This window comes from Ambystoma mexicanum, chromosome 6q (assembly GCF_040938575.1).
Source record: "Ambystoma mexicanum isolate Mex_15411 chromosome 6q, UKY_AmexF1_1, whole genome shotgun sequence".
Taxonomy (NCBI): domain Eukaryota; kingdom Metazoa; phylum Chordata; class Amphibia; order Caudata; family Ambystomatidae; genus Ambystoma; species Ambystoma mexicanum.
In genome coordinates, this window is record NC_090937.1 from 977,903,297 (window position 1) to 977,919,076 (window position 15,780).

Here is a 15,780-nt window from a genome sequence, read left to right on the forward strand (position 1 = left end):
AGAAAAAACAATTATCCTGCCCACATATGATTTGTACTGAAATTCTTATTTTACCATCATTGGAGAAGCACTTATTTTGTATTATGGGCAAGATACCTTTGAAAAAGTGCAGAAGATCATTATGTTCAGATATATGGTCTCATTACAATTTGGGTGGTATGCTGTAAAAGTGGCGATACAGTAATTGAGAATGAGGAAGCCAGGTACAGGTGTGTGGTGCGGCAATAACTAATTGAAAAATTGTTTTCAAGACATTACTTTTAACACGCATGACACTTTTGTATACACACAAATTTTGAATTTACCACCTCCACACAAAAAGTATTGCCCTTCATTTCTTCTAATGAACTGTGTGCACCCATCCAAAGCACCCATGCCCTCCCACCTCCCCCAATCCCCAAGACTCATGCCCTCGAATCTCGTCCTTCCACAACACCTATATCCACCAACCTACCTTGTGCGTAGTGATATACTGTTAAGTAGTATCAATGCTATTTCGGTGGCCTCTTGCCCTCACCAGGCTGTTCCGGCTGTGGACATCCCTGCCCTGGGATGTAGATGGTCCCGCATCATCACCCTGAGTAGACTGTGAACATGTTGGGTGTACAATGACTAGCTGCCAGTCATCCTGCACACTTCTACGTGGGCTTGCAAGTCACTCATGCAACATGATGGATGTTCATCCTACACTAATGTGGTCTTATAAGGCTTGGTCGATTGCAGGCCATTGAAAATGACTATGCAGGCCATTGAAAATGACTAATGCAAGGTGGGAGTGTAACTGTTTATTGGGAGACCACCCTAAACAAAGGGAGTTCCTTCCCTTCCCAAGCCAAGTGTCGCACAATAAACAGTTAATGGAAGTTCTTTTATTCAGCTGTATCTCAGCCTCATATCATGCCCGTTGGATCCCTCTCCCTGAGCTACCAAAGAGCCAATAACCAGGCCATTGTACAGGGAATATATTTGTATTTTTTCTATTAGTAGTAGTAGAAATCACACTAAACTACACACTCTCACAATTAACTTCTTGTTACACAAATAAGTGTTGGGTGTTTCGCCAAGGGGAATTCATTAAATTGTTTTTTTTTAGTTAAATTGGCTAAGGATCTGCTTAGTTTTGCCTTACCCCACACATGGAACAGACATATCGCAACTTTCCTTTGAAATCCCCTTCTGTTTCTATGTCCGCTTTCGGGTAAAATTTAGTTTTGAGAAAAACTTCATAATTTTACTAGTAACTGCCACGATATCCTACGAATGGGGAATTTAATAAAACTATAGCCATTTCTGCATCATGTTGCAGGGCCTTGTGGCAATTTTCCATCGTTTACACAAAACGCATAACAATTATGAACACACAACTTACTCCGCATATTACTAATTTTAGACTCGACCAGTTTGCCAACTCTTAAATTCTGGTAATTTTCAGATCAGCCAGAAACCCATTTTAGCTGGTCATTGTAGTTCCCCAAATCGCAGGTGGATGATTTTTAATTCAACAAAATCGCCTGGATATTATCAACAAAATGACACATAAATCAATGCAGTACGACTTGCGGTTGCTGGGAAAAAGGCCTAAGTTATAATAGTCATTTTAAATTTATTGTAAATCTTTATGTTGAGCAAATGGGAGCTCTGCTTCCTCCAGGCAATTTGTCTCTCTCGGCCAGCCTGTCATAGGTTTTTTATTCGTCTGTTGCTCGTAAATGCAGATCGTAAATGGGGGATGCATTTGCTACACAGAGTTCTCCCATTGCAGATAATGAGCCATGCGGCCCTGTGATGTTACAAGGCCTGTCCTCTTATCTGAAGGGGACCATTGTTTCGATCTGAAAGGCTTCTAGTTCTTGTATTTCTTTCAAATGTTCAGCTTCCCTTGATTGTAGCCCCTGATTTAACACCTCCCCCCTACATTCCGGGCATGCACCAGCCTTTTAACACCTTTCAGGCAGGCCACATTTTATTGCAGTTTTAAAAAGTTAGGATTCACAAACCAGGCTTTCAGTGGGGGAGGTCCTCTGTGAAGTTTGCCCAGAGGCCTACCATGTGTCCTTGGCTGAAAGGTACTCACATATTGGAATGTCTAACATCAGCCTTTATTATTTTACCTCCGCTTTATATTACTGATCCGAGTTCACTATGTTTTTGCGCTGAAAGTGCTGTGCTGTTTCTTTCAGTCATTAACGAAATACACTTTTAATTACTTGCTGTTCATTTTGTCTGCTGAAAAATGAGTCTGAATTGTCGCAGTGTGCCCCCTTTTGATGGGTGACAGTTTCAGTGAAAGAATTGCAGCATTTATTTTTCAGCCCGCAAGGTGACGTGCTTTTGAAATCTGCACTCTGATTATATTTTTGTTTTAGACTTCTCTGGATTTCCCCTGCAGAAAGACACCTGCATAGTCTCCCTAAATAGGCCACATTTTTCCATGTGCATGTTTCTGAATGCTGGCAGGACAGTTTCCCAGTGGGCCGTTCAATTCCTTTGATTTGGGGCCTTTGGTTACACCACACAGGAGTCGGGTCTACTGGGTATCTACACAGCATATGCATGGGCTCATTGCCTGTTGGGCTGGTGATGTGGCATGTACATTTGGTAGCACTGGGTGTTAACTGCCACTTGACCTTTAACAGTACGCCTGGGTGCTTCTCGTGATTGCATGTACTCACATGCACATTTCCCCTAAAGTGTATGTGTATTCTCCCATCTTCGCTTGCACACGCATGTGGTGGCATTGCATTTGTACACATTGCCATGTCGTTGCTCATTCCCTTATTCGTTAGGCCCACCCATGCTGAGGGACACAGTATGGGATGGGTATTTGGCAAGTGCATTATCATTGGACAGGGAGCAGTCATACTCACCAGCTTTGCCTTGACTGCTGGCTCTGATTTTGGCATTCTCAACACCCACAATCCCTTCCATATGCTAGCTTTCTTCTCCCATGTGGTCAGGACAAGGAGCTCCACTGTGCCGCCTCTGGAGGCAGATGTCTCATTCAAGTGTTTTTCGCAAGAAGGCTGTAAACCCTAGCCTTGAGGTCCTGTTGGACCACACCCACTGCAGCAACCTTGTCCCTAATGCTGGTCAAGATGCCAGGCATCCTCTACCCAGATGTCCTCCTCTGCCTTGACCCATATAGCTCATCAGCATGAGCCACGACCTCATCTATGAGGACCTCCAACTCAACCCCACTAAACTACTGCTTTCGCAGCCTCATGTACAGCACCTTGCCTTTCTCCTGTGACATCTTTTCAGGTACTCCAATGTTTGAGTGACAACAGGAAATGGATTTAGAGTGGATTGGATTTTTAAAGATGGCCACCGCCACGCTTCCTGTTATTTCCGCCTGGTGGGAATGGTAATGGCGCCATGAGTCGGCAGGGTTACCGTCCGAAGTTGCTTTTCGGCATTCATTCCACTGGACGGAATTACTGTTACTGCTGATGGTCTGTGCGTGTTCCCGTCACCTTCTTATACGGCGGTAATTCCACCGGACTCTGCTGTGGTAACGTTATTCGCCATGATCACTGCTCGATCTGTAATGAGGCCTATACTGTCTACTGCATAGTACAATGATACAACGAGGCCGCCATGGGGTTTAGCTTTCAGGGAGAATATAGCCTAAGCAGAACCATCTAGTACTTTAAGTAGTCAATCTATTCCTGTTACTTTGTAACAATGACTGCAGAGTGGCAAATATTCTTTCTAAAACATTGTGTCTGTGGGAGTCTATTTGAGTGGGTATTTTTGGGCCAAATTACATCTGGACTAATCAGTAAGATGCCACTGATGAGGATTTCAAGGTTTTAATGTTAATGTTAAAGGATATTTGTACCGTGCACCAACACCACCGGAGTAGTCCCCTGGCGCTCTGGCGGCTCTGAAAGAGGGAGGGAAGGTGAGTTAGTGGGAGGAGGCTGGAAAAGTGCAAGAGTGCAGAGATGTGCTGTTGGCAGGATCAGCCCGGTGGGTCCGTCGGCTGGGCCTGGGGTGTTTGCGGCTGGTAGTCGTCGTCCACTGATGTGCGAGTCTATGTGTGTTTACTGTGTTGTTGTTGCAGTGTAGTGAAGTTTGTGCAGTTTGTTGTGCTGGAGGTTTGTGGTTGTGTTTGGTTTGGAGTTTGAGAGGTGTATGCAGAGGAGGAAATTGTTAGTGGTATTGGTTAGTTGGCATCTCTATCCTGAGTTGAGGAGTTGGGCTTGCGTAATCTCACCTGATGGGGTGCTTGGGCACCCTGTGCCTTTGGATGGTCTGTGCCCGTTTTACATTCGAGGCCCCTTGAACATCTCGCTGCCTCCTCCGCCCGCTCCGTCAACAACCCTGCATGTTCCTCACTCTCACTTACATGGCTAGTGCACCTGTCAGTGTCCACACCTCAGTTGGTGTGGTGATTGGTGGTATCTCTACAGTTCCACAACCCTGTGGTACCTAGTAGCAACTAAACGGGCGGTTGGGGATGTTGATAAGGGTTGGCTGGGGTTGTTGCCTCCATCTCCATGGGTCTCGCATGTGAACCACTCTGTCCGGCGTCACCCGTCCAGGTGCCGTGGGTGCTTCTCAGTCGGTTCTGGGAGCTTGTCAATGTCCTTTCCTGTTTAGTCATTTTATATTACTGTTGTTTCGGTTTTAGTCTCTGGTATTGAAGAGAAAGGTTTTTAGTAATTTTCTGAATTTTAGGTGATCTTCAGTGTTTCTTATTTCTTTTGGGATGATGTTCCATGGTTTTTGCGGCTAAGTGGTAGAAGGCGGTTCCTCAGAGTTTTTTCTTGATGTACGGTTTTCGTTCCAGGCGGATTTCGTTGGTTGACCTGAGGGGTCTCGTTGGCTTGTAGATTGTTATTTTCTTTTGTAGGAATTCTGCTCCTTGTCCGCCAATTGCCCTGTGCGTTATGCACATTGTTTTGAAGGTGATAGTGTTTTACTGGGAGCCAGTTTAGTGTTTTTAGGGCTGGGGTGATGTGGTCTCTTCTGGATAGTTTGAGGAGTAGTCTGGCTGCTGTGTTTTGGATCCGTTGTAGCTTCTTCAGTAGGTATTCCGGTATTCTGAGGTAGAGGCTGTTTGCATAGTCAATTCTTGACATGATGAGGGCGACGATAGTGAGTGTTTTGTATGTGAAGGAGAGGAAAGGTAGTATTTTTCTTGCTGTGTGGAGGAGGAAGAAGCATTTATTGACTGTTGCATTTATTTGTGGTTCTAAGGTTAGGGTGTTGTCCATCAAGACTCCCAGATTTTTTACTACCTTAGACGGTGATGGTGCGGTTCCCATTTCCGTTGGTCACGGGATGGCGGTTTCCTCCTCTTGATCTATGCATATGATCATGATTTCTGTTTTTCCTGGGTTGATTTTCAGATTGTTGGCATTCATCCCGTTGAAGACTTCTTTTAGACAGTCGGTTAGGTTTGAATGATCGGCTTGGGTGTCTTTGATTTTGTAGATGTAGCTGCGTATTTGTAGCATGCGATGTTGTGTTTCTTGAAGATTCTGATAACTGGGGTTTTATAGATGTTGAAGTACAGTGGTGATAGTGAGGATCCTTGTGGCACTCCAGTCGTTAACTCCTGGGGTGGATTTGTAGGGTTTAATCCAAACGGTTTCTGTTTGGTCTGATAGGAATGATTTGGTGCAGTGTAGTGCTGTGTCTGTTATGCCTATGTCTTCTAGTCTTTTGGTTATGGTGTCATGGCTGTGTCGAAGGCTGCAGAGAGGCCGAGAAGAATAAGGGCTGATGTTGTGTTGGAGTCTACGTTTGTTTTTAGGTTGTCCCAGTTGGATAGTAGTGCCGTTTCTGTACCTCTTGTGGGTCTGAAGCCGACTTGAGCTTGGACTAGCAGGTGGTGTTTTTCACTGTATTCTTGGGTTAGTTTGTATACGTAGGTTTCGAGGAGTTTTGCCGGGTAGGGGATGTTAGGGATTGGTCTGTAGTTGGAGAGGTCATTTACGTCGCTGCTTGTGTTTTTCAGAAGTGGTTTGATGTAAGCTGATTTGAAGATCCTTGGTACGGTTCCTGTTGCTAGTGATAGATTTAGAAGGTTTCTGTAGTATTCTGCTGGCGTTCCTTGTGCAAGGATTGATTTCTAGATGTTCGGGGGGCAGGGATCCATCGGTGAACCTGCTTTCTTGTTGTGTTTTACCAGCATTTGGAATGCCTCTGCTGATATTTCGGGGAAGTTATTGAGTTTGTGCTGTGGTTTTGAGATAGGTTCGTTTGGTTGTATGTTGCGGTTGGTTGGGCTCTGTTGGATGGTTTGTCGGATGTCAATGATTTTTTTTTTTAAGTTGTCTGCAAGGTCATTGCAGAGTTTCTCTGAGGGGGTTGGGGTGTTGTCACAGCCTGGTGGGTTTCTCATTTCTTTAATGATGTGAAACATTTCTTTTTGTGGGTTGGCAGCCTTTGTGATTCTGTCATCATAATGCCTTCTCTTTGCCTTTTGAATTTCCTTCTTGTATGCACGGATTTACTTCTGGTACAGTGTTTTTTTTTTCTTGGTTGTAATATTTCCTCCATTCCAGTTCCATATTTTTGTTTTCCTTTTTCTTGGTGCTTAATAGTGGGGTAAACCATTTTTCTATTGCTCTCTTTTTTGATGGCGTAAATGGTTTTTCTGGGGCTATCTTGTCCATTGTATCTGCAATCCATTTGTGTAATATCTCTGCTTTCCTGTCTAGGCCAGCTAGCTCTAGTTCTGTTGTTGAGGGCTTGGTTAACTACAGTTGTTCGAAACGGTTGCTTTCTTTGACGTTTTTCCAGTTTCTATTTGTGGTGGCTGAGAGGGGTTGGATGCAAACTTGCGTCGGCAGAGGGATGATGAATGTGATGATGAGATGGTCGCTCCACATTATTTGTATTGGCGGTGCCATGGTGATGAGTTTTTCCTCTGTGAAAATTGCGTCCAGAGTGTGTCCTGCCGAGTGTGTTGCCCCTTTTACTAGTTGTCGTAGTTTCATGGTGGTGAGTTGTTCAGTCAGTGAGTTTTGGGAGTTGGTGTGATTATCTTCAAACCAGATGTTGAAGTCCCCCAGGATGATAAGTTGTTTGTGGTTGATGGCTATGTTGGTGATGGCTTCTATGAAGTTGTCGAGGAAGGATGCGTCATAAATTGGAGGTCTGTACACCAGGATGAATGTGATGTTGGTTTTTGGGCTTGCCGTTAGGTGTATGACCATGGATTCGCAGTTGAGGATGTTGAGTGGTTCGTCTGTTCTTATTTTTAGGTGTTCTTTGAATGCTATTGTGATGCCGCCTGTTCTTATTTTTCCTGTTTATTTGAAGGCATTTGAAGGTTGCTGGAAGGCCGCTTTGAAGTGTGATTTTGTAGTTGTCGTCTAGCCAAGTTTCTGTGATGAATAGGATGTCAATACCATTGTCATTGAGTCAGTCGAAGATCCCTGTAGAGTGTTTTGACATGGATCTTGCGTTTATTAGATTGCAGTGGAGTTTGGAGGTGTAGTTTAGTTTGGCTTTTCTTGTTAGGGTCGTCTTCTGATCTTGCTGAGGTGTAGGTTTCGGGTTGTCGGCGTTCTCAAAAAGTTCTTTTAGGTTTTGTCTTGGGTTTTTGTTTTCATCGGGTTCGTCTCCCAGGGGTTGCGGTTGTCGATTGGAGGTTCTTCTAGCTTTGGGGATGTAAGGTGTTATCGCTTCGGTTGTGTGTTTGTTGTTTCTGGTGGTGTTCATTCTTCTTCTTCGTGATTTTGTTAGGTTGTTTAATGTTGCTGCTTCTGGCATTGCATTGGTTCGGTCTGGTGAGCAGTTCTCAGCGAGGTAAGGAGTTAGGTAGAGGGATTTGTCTCTTCCCTCAGAGTTTGTTCGATTTTTTGATCCTGTCTGTGGGGGTGTGTTCGGTTGTTGCGGTTCTTAGTTGCAGTTCCGGAGTGTTTGTTCTTTCTTCTCTTCTTTCCCTCGGGGTGGGTTGTTTGCGCAGCATTGTACGATTCCGAGTTGTTTAGTCTTTGTTTTTTTTTTTTGTCCGGTTGGTTATGTTTTGGTCTGATTGTCTTGTGGTGTTGTGGTGTAGTACTTGGTGTGGATGCTGTCCTCTACCGGTTTTAGTCTTTGTCTGTAGGTGGTATTTCCAGCTGATGTTGCCTATTTGTTCAGTCGCTGCCTTGGTGGGGGTAAGGGAGGTGGTTAAGGGTTGTATAGTTGGGTGTTAACGGTGGCTCTCTTTAGTCTTTATCTCCCTGAACGTGGTTCACTGTGGTGAGTTAGCCATGCGTGTTTAGGAAGGACATGCACTGGATGTGGAGTGACTTTGAGGGGCGCAGCTAGTTTTTACTCCCTTGATGTAGTCTGGGCATCACCGCTCTGCTAAATTTGAGAGACAGGTTTATTAATGCAATCTGAGTATCATACAGTGTAATTTGGAGACAGAACCCTACTAGACTTGAGAGACCAGTATCGTTGGAGAGAGGCCTATCAATGTAGTCTGGTATCATACAATGCAGTTTGGAGAGAGAACCCTACTGGACTTGAGACCTGTATAGTGGGAGAGAGGTCTATCAATGCAATCTGAGTGTCATACAATGCAATTTGGAGACAGGACCCCAGCTAAACTTTGCGAGACCTGTATAGTCAGAGAGGGGCCTATCAATGCAATCTGAGTATCATACAGTGCAATTTGGAGACAGGACCCCAGCTAAACTTGAGAGACCTGTATAGTCAGAGAGGGGCCTATCAATGCAATCTGAGTATCATACAGTGCAATTTGGAGACAGGACCCCAGCTAAACTTGAGAGACCTGTATAGTCAGAGAGGGGCCTATCAATGCAATCTGAGTATCATACAGTGCAATTTGGAGACAGGACCCCAGCTAAACTTGAGAGACCTGTATAGTGGGAGAGAGACCCAACAATGCAATCTGAGTATCACATAGTGCAATTTGGTGCCAGAACCCCAGCTAAACTTGAGGGACCTGTATAGTGGGAGAGAGGCCTATCAATGCAATCTGAGTATTATACAGTGCAATTTGGAGACAGGACCCCAGCTAAACTTTGTGAGACCTGTTTAGTCAGAGAGGGGCCTATCAATGCAATCTGAGTATCATACAGTGCAATTTGGAGACAGGACCCCAGCTGAAGCTTGAGAGACCTGTATAGTGGGAGAAAGGCCTATCAATGCAATCTGAGTATCCTACACTGCAGTTTGGAGACAGAAACCCCAGCTAGATGAGAGACCTCTATAGGTCTATACAGAGCAGTGGCTCGGAATCTGGGGTAGAGTGGTTGCTCTACTCCCGACCCAGGCCACTCCTACCTTACTGGTCCTTGTAGTCGATGGTTGACGGCTGGCCACTGCTTCCCCTGCAGACACCTGCTGCCGCTTCACGGAGCCGCTTCTGTCTTAGGCCCCTGGCCACGGGCTGCACGGGCACACAATGATCCCAAAAGCCACTAGCAGCAGCCAGGGGCAAGGCTAACCATGCTCCGATAGATGGAGAGCCTGGAGAGGCTGGGGGCTCACCCACTCACCTGCATGGCCCGGATGGCAGTGGCATGCAGGTCGAGGTGGGGGCAGCACATGGGCTCAGAGCAGCCTATCTGGGCTGGTGGGAGGGAGGGCGGGCACTAGGGGAGGCAGGGAAGGATGCGGCCTGCGCCTGCGCTGGGGACACGCGGGGGGCTAGGGGGCTCTAATTGGAAGCGGGCAAGGACTCGAGGCCTAAGGGGGCTCACCCACTCACTTGCCCGGCCCGGATGGTAGTGGCGTGCAGGTCGAGGTGGGAATGATACACGGGGGAAAGGTGGCCTATCAGGGCTGGTGTGAGGGAGCGAGGGCGGGCACTAGGGGAGGCAGGGAAGAATGTGGCCTGCGCTGGGGACACGCAGGGGCCTGGGGGGCTCTAAGTGGAAGCGGGCAAGGACTCAAGGCCTAAGGGGACTGGGGGCTCACCCACTCACCTGCACGGTCCGGATGGTAGTGGCGTGCAGGTCGAGGTGGGAATGATACACGGGGGAAAGGTGGCCTATCAGGGCTGGTGTGAGGGAGCGAGGGCGGGCACTAGGGGAGGCAGGGAAGAATGTGGCCTGCGCTGGGGACACGCAGGGGCCTGGGGGGCTCTAAGTGGAAGCGGGCAAGGACTCGAGGCCTAAGGGGGCTGGGGGCTCACCCATTCACCTGCACGGTCCGGATGGTAGTGGCGTGCAGGTCGAGGTGGGAATGATACAAGGGGGAAAGGCGGCCTATCAGGGCTGGTGGGAGGGAGCGAGGGCGGGCACTAGTGGAGGAAGGGAAGGACGCTGCCTGCGCTGGGGACACGCAGGGGTTGGGGGGCTCTAAGTGGAAGCAGGCAAGGACTCGAGGCCTAAGGGGGCTGGGGTGCTCACCCACTCACCTGCACGGCCCGGATGGTAGTGGCGTGCAGGTCGAGGTGGGTTTTAAATGGAATATTATGCATGATAATACTCCCATGTCTTTATCCCCGAGGTATGGATGTTGATGTGGCCTGGAGTCAGCTCGACAGATGTTTGGTGCTTGCATGTGTAGGCAGGCCTTGGTTAGGGCTTGAGAGGGTAAGGTGAACATCTACCTGCCCCCTGTCAGTGCGAGTGCACGGTGTTCTCTGGGTGAATGGCTGTCAGCTGGCCTGTTTTTATTTTCAACCTTACACTGGTAGGTGTCACGCTCATTCACACATTACAGCGAGATGCTCACGTCCCCTCGGGTGTCAAGCCATCACCAGCCGCACAGCGTGCCCCAACACCACCGAGAACCTGCTAGCTGCTGTGTGATGAACGGACCCTGTGTTTCTTAAGAGCTGCCACACACCCAGTTTGTGGGAGGAGAGCGGGTGTGGCGAAAAGGCTTTGACATGCTGAGAACTAAGTGTGGACATTAGAGTGCTGAGAGGCGTTGTTTTGTTTTCTCAGCTAGCTAAAGCATGAGCAAGGTGAACTTATTTTGTATAAATAACATATGTGTGTACAATTTCTTTTTGGGAGGAAGCTGCAACAGCACATTCTAGCAGTGCACCTTCTGCTCCCATGCACATGTGGAACCGTGACGTGCCCCTTTTAATGCAGCCAGCTCCGTCATTCGCACGGGCTGCCTCGCCTCCTGCCCCAAGTAGCCATTCACTGCTCCGGAAGCCTGCGGGGGGGGAGGGAGTGTGTTCGGCTGCAGACAGGGCCAATGTGGGTTGCCTCTTGCACGGTGGGATTTCCCTTCGCGATGCAAGCTCTGCAAACAAGCCGGGAGGAGCGAGTGCCTGCTCCCAATTTAGAGGGGGCTATCAATGGCCAGAGCTGAGAAATGGCGCGGCAAGGTGGATTTTAAGCCCCGGCTTTTGCAGCACACCGCAGACCTGTAGAAATAAAGCAGGGCATCGTGAAGAGAGGGGGCTGACCACTCGGGAGTGCAATGCAAGCCTGGCATGGGGCGAGAGGCGGCTGTCGGGGAGGCGTGCGAGCTCGGCCGGCTGCCGTGACCCCGGGAGAGGCTGCCGGCCCTGCAGGGCTTCTCGCCGCCTGCTGATGCCACGGCAGCCCTGCCTCCTTTGCCATGATCCGCACCGTGCGCGGCGGGGCCCGCTCCATTGATTCCCTCCGCTGTGCCTCCTGATAGGACGAAGCCAAGGCCCCCTCGCCCTGCGCCGCCGTCATCAGCAGCCGGCGCCGCCTCCCCCGCCCCGCACCGGGGCTGCCTTTATCCTCCATCAATCCGCGGGCACGGCTCCGGCGAGGAGCGGGCACCCCCGCCGCCTCTCCCCCCCCCCACCCCGTCCAGGCAGGCAGCACTTGGATTTATTTTTCTCCCGTATTTTTGCGCCCCCTCATGGGTGCGGGGCTGCCCGCGGCCTGACGGTGCAAGGAGCCCCGCCGCACATGCAGCGCGATGCCCCGGTGGCACGGGGCCGTCCCTGCGCGGCGGGCCCCGGGGGCGGCAGCTAGCAGCACCGGGCCTGGCTGCGGCAGCGGCGGCGGCAGCAGCGTTCTCTCCCCGCCGCCGAGGAGGACCGCGGGAGCGGCACGGCGCTGAGGCCTGCACCCACACCCCGGCGGCAGCAGCAGCAGCTCCCGGAGGAGCGCACCCCGCTCTCCCCGCCTCTGGACATGAAGAAGACCCGGAGCACCACCCTGCGCCGGGCCTGGCCCAGCGCCGACTTCTCGGACCGGCCCCCCTCGGACCGCCTGAGGTCCCGCAGCGAAAAGGACTACCGGCTGCACAAGCACTTCCCACCCGCCTTCCTCTCGCAGGCGTCGCGGGGCTACATGACTTCAGGTGGGTACCTCGGGGCCATGCATGCACGCACGCATGTGCAGGTGCTTGGGCGGGAAGAGGGGCTATGCTGCATGCATCACCTTTTTATTTTCAATAAAGAATGAGCGCACCGCCTCCATTTTGTACCACCTCAGAAATACTTGTCACCAAGGCCGCTCAATATGGTGTATTTAAAGCCCGCTGGACCAGGCCTGCGCTGTGCGGGAGGATGCACGCGTGGGCTCAGCCGGTGACGCACGAGCCCCTCCTGCCCATGTCCAGTTTGTGGCGTGCTCTGTTTCTGCTGTCAATTGTTTGGGTGATGTGGGATGTGTCTTATCGCTTGACGGGCAGGGTGTCTGAAGGTGAAAGGTGCTCCGGTCTCTGCGCATAAACGACCCCCGCCCCCCATAGCTCCTGCGCGCACACACACACACACGAGCCTTGGGGGGGGGGTTGATTTATTTGCTGGGTTGTCCTCTACTTACGATGCACTGCTGCCAGGCTGAACGTTTTGCAGTGCACAAGCGTGCACGTCTGCAGTGAACCCACATTTAATCCCCAGGGCAGCCTGGAACAATGCCGGGGTTCTCCCAGTGTTGCTGCACACGTCTGTACCCGTGTTTTGATAGCGGTGCTGCTGTTTGAGTCGAGCTTTTCACGCAGAGAAGCGCTGATCGAAAAGCCTAGATTAATTGATAAAGTCGAGGAGGCGAGCGCCGTATCGTTTTAAAATATTTGCCCAGGCTGCAAATACGCTCGTAAAAATCTCTGCGCTACGAGTAGGCCTTACACCGGCCAAAGCGGTTTCCAGCGTCCTCCCCGAGGCGGCTGCTGCTGCTCGTTACCGTGGCGCTAAAGGGCAGCCTGCACGGGAGGCTCCCTGGCGATTGTGCCGCTGTTGTTGGCGGGTGTGAAGATCAGATAGGGTGTTTAATTACTGCCTTGGCTCGTCGCCTGCTATCAGGTTATCACTAAAAAAGCACGTCTCTCCTCGAAGGCTTTTTCTTAGCTGTGCTAAGCACATTCTTGTTTCAAGACGACGCTGCAATGGGAGCGAAGCCTGCCCCAAAACCTGTCAGCCGCTTAGCATTTCCCTACTGCTTGTGTTTACCGCAAAATCAGCATTTGGCAAAGATGCTGGGGTGGTTGTTATTTTGTGATTTTTAAAGGGTATGGCGTGTTGCCATCAGCATGCGCATTAAAAGGGTGTCACGGCTTAAATGCCAGACCTCCCCTAATTGTGCCCCCACCCCCCCCCCAACAGTATTATTTTCCGTTTCATGGACGACTGGTGCAGGTGGATGGCCTCCAAGAAATGACGAGTAAGTTGTGGCAGTAGACGCAGAGAGGTGTGTGGTATTGTATGGGGTTGCGTAAAGGTATGTAAGCATGGAGACCTTCCTTGGGGTCCATGGTCTAACAGCGTGGACGTAGTAGAGGGTATTTCCATGAGAGAGGCCTCTGGCCCTTTCCCTGGTAGGAAAGGGCCAGTGCCAACCCGGGTTCCAGGTGTTGCTCAGCTGTTGGATTTTGTTTTCTGCTGCAGTGTCTGACTTGGTAAAACGTTATCCTTCGCCTATGGGGGTCTGCTAGTGTTTGGGTCGTGCACTGGAGGTTGTTGGACACCAGTGCATCCGCTGGTCTGAGAGAGGTCCGGTAGCAGCTGCTTGGATCTGATTCTGCTGTGGCCCCATTGTGGCCGTGCACCTGGCCTTCCAGTCCCAATCCCAGACGAGACCCCTCGGTGCCCTTGCCAATCCCCCCCAACCGCCGGTGTTTGTGATTCTACCTTGCTTTTTGCCAAATTGGCTCCAGTCTGTGATTTCCACTCTCTTTGCCACACCAAAGATTTTAGACTACAACTCCCATGGTAGGTAACATAGTCAATGGGGAGGGATCATGGGAGTTGTGGCCTAAAACATCCGTAGAGTGGCTGGTAGTAGACCCTGACCTGCAGGGTCAACCGCGCTACTGAGATACAAAGTATTCCTCCAACGTATGGACAGTTTTTGGGGCAATAGTTCTATAAAACAATGGAAATTCTCACAGAAGAGCGCTCGGCAACCAAAATGCAAAACTGTGAGGGATGGCACCCACAGGTGCGACATTTATTTATTTATTTATTTATTTTGCAGCACACACTAACCATTTTAGGTGCAGCGCCAAGGGAACATCCCTTCCCTCTTCTGTTTCTTCATCTTTGCTGTGACTATGCCCATTAGAGTGCACTTTTTGGTTTATTGTCCTGTCTCAGTCACTTGATGCTTTCTACGGTTATGTATACCTGTTCTCTATGATGCCAGCTGCTTCTCCCTCCCTCCCCCCCCCCCCGGCTAGAGGCGTAGTCCGGATTGTCTAACAAGTGGGCCCCCCCGCAGTGACACTAGCATCTGTGGATGTCCACACTGCTGCCGAGTGGGCAGGTTTTGGGTGGGCCTTGCCCTGTCCACGCCTCTGCCCCTGGCTGTCTCTTACGGTGCTTCCTGCAGTACCAGGGACATTTTCTGCTTCTCCGAAAGCTGCTTGGCTTCTGCTCTGTATAATAGCCTCCCAACTTTCCAGGTGGGAATACCATGTTAACTAATTGAGTAGAGCACTTTGTGTGGGAGCGCTTTTTTTGTGTTTTTTTTTTTTAATAAAGAAAGCAAAAAATACATGATCTTGAAAAGTTAATAACTTTTAAAATTACTTCATACTTTGGCTGATAGCTTTCCAGATCCAAACGGCATCCTATCCTGGTAGAAGTTGTTCAGCTGAAACAGAACTCTTTTAGCCCGCTCTATCCTTTTACATTAACGTTCCGTTCAATTACTGCACAAGAAGGAGATCCCTATAAAACAGGAGCCAAAAACACCAAGCTGCAATATCAGGAAGCTAATAAGTCCAATTGGATTTCTAAAGTGGGATAGGATCCACCTGCCCATTAAATAATGTGTCATTCATATAGTGCTTCAGTCAAAGCCCTTTACATGGAGCTTATTTACATACAAAATCACCCAATCGAAGTTGGTACTTTATCGACCACGGAAGAATGAAAAGCTGAGTGGGCCTTTGCCGGGATTCAAACCTGCGAACTACAGATCGCAGCTGCGAGTGCCCCACCCACTGAGCTATCTTACAGACAGTGGATTAAAGTGGATATAGCAGTAGAGATTTTAAGAGCAAAGCAATCCCATTTGAGCCATGCTTTTGCTGCGGTTCCCGGCCTGAAGATTGGCTAAACGACAGTCCTTGGATCTTGGCTTGCCACATTGTCTAGTAATGATCAGAACTGTGTGTGTAAAACAAATGGGGTGGGATAGAAGTTGGAAGGTTGCCTATATATTCGGCCGAACCAGAGATAGCAACGTTGCTCTGTAAAAAGGTAGAGACTGGTGTTCTTGCCCAGTGAGGGAGAGATGCAGTCTTCGCTGCAGAGAGAGATCCCTTTCTGATCAGTCATTTACATGGGACAATAACGTTATTACCACCTAAGATTTAAAATATGCCTCCCATTGGGGCACCTTTTAGTCTTTACACATCTATTGGGTGTGTACATCTTCTCCCGCATATCGCCTAAGTAAGCACCCCAGCAAA

The 15,780-nt window shown here is 49.5% G+C and overlaps 1 protein-coding gene across 3 annotated transcripts in view; it reads left to right on the top strand.

The window, feature by feature from the left end:
* Nucleotides 1-15,780, top strand: part of STOX2 (storkhead box 2) — a 587,281-nt gene that overhangs the window by 272,993 nt on the left and 298,508 nt on the right. The window contains exon 1 of one of the 3 annotated variants that reach the window (XM_069631480.1): nt 11,088-12,222. The exons of the other annotated variants lie outside the window; for them this stretch is intronic. Coding sequence (XP_069487581.1) covers nt 12,054-12,222 — 169 coding nt within the window. The 5' untranslated portion in view covers nt 11,088-12,053. Of the gene's footprint in view, nt 1-11,087; nt 12,223-15,780 lie in introns of those variants that run through there. 3 annotated transcript variants of the gene reach the window in all.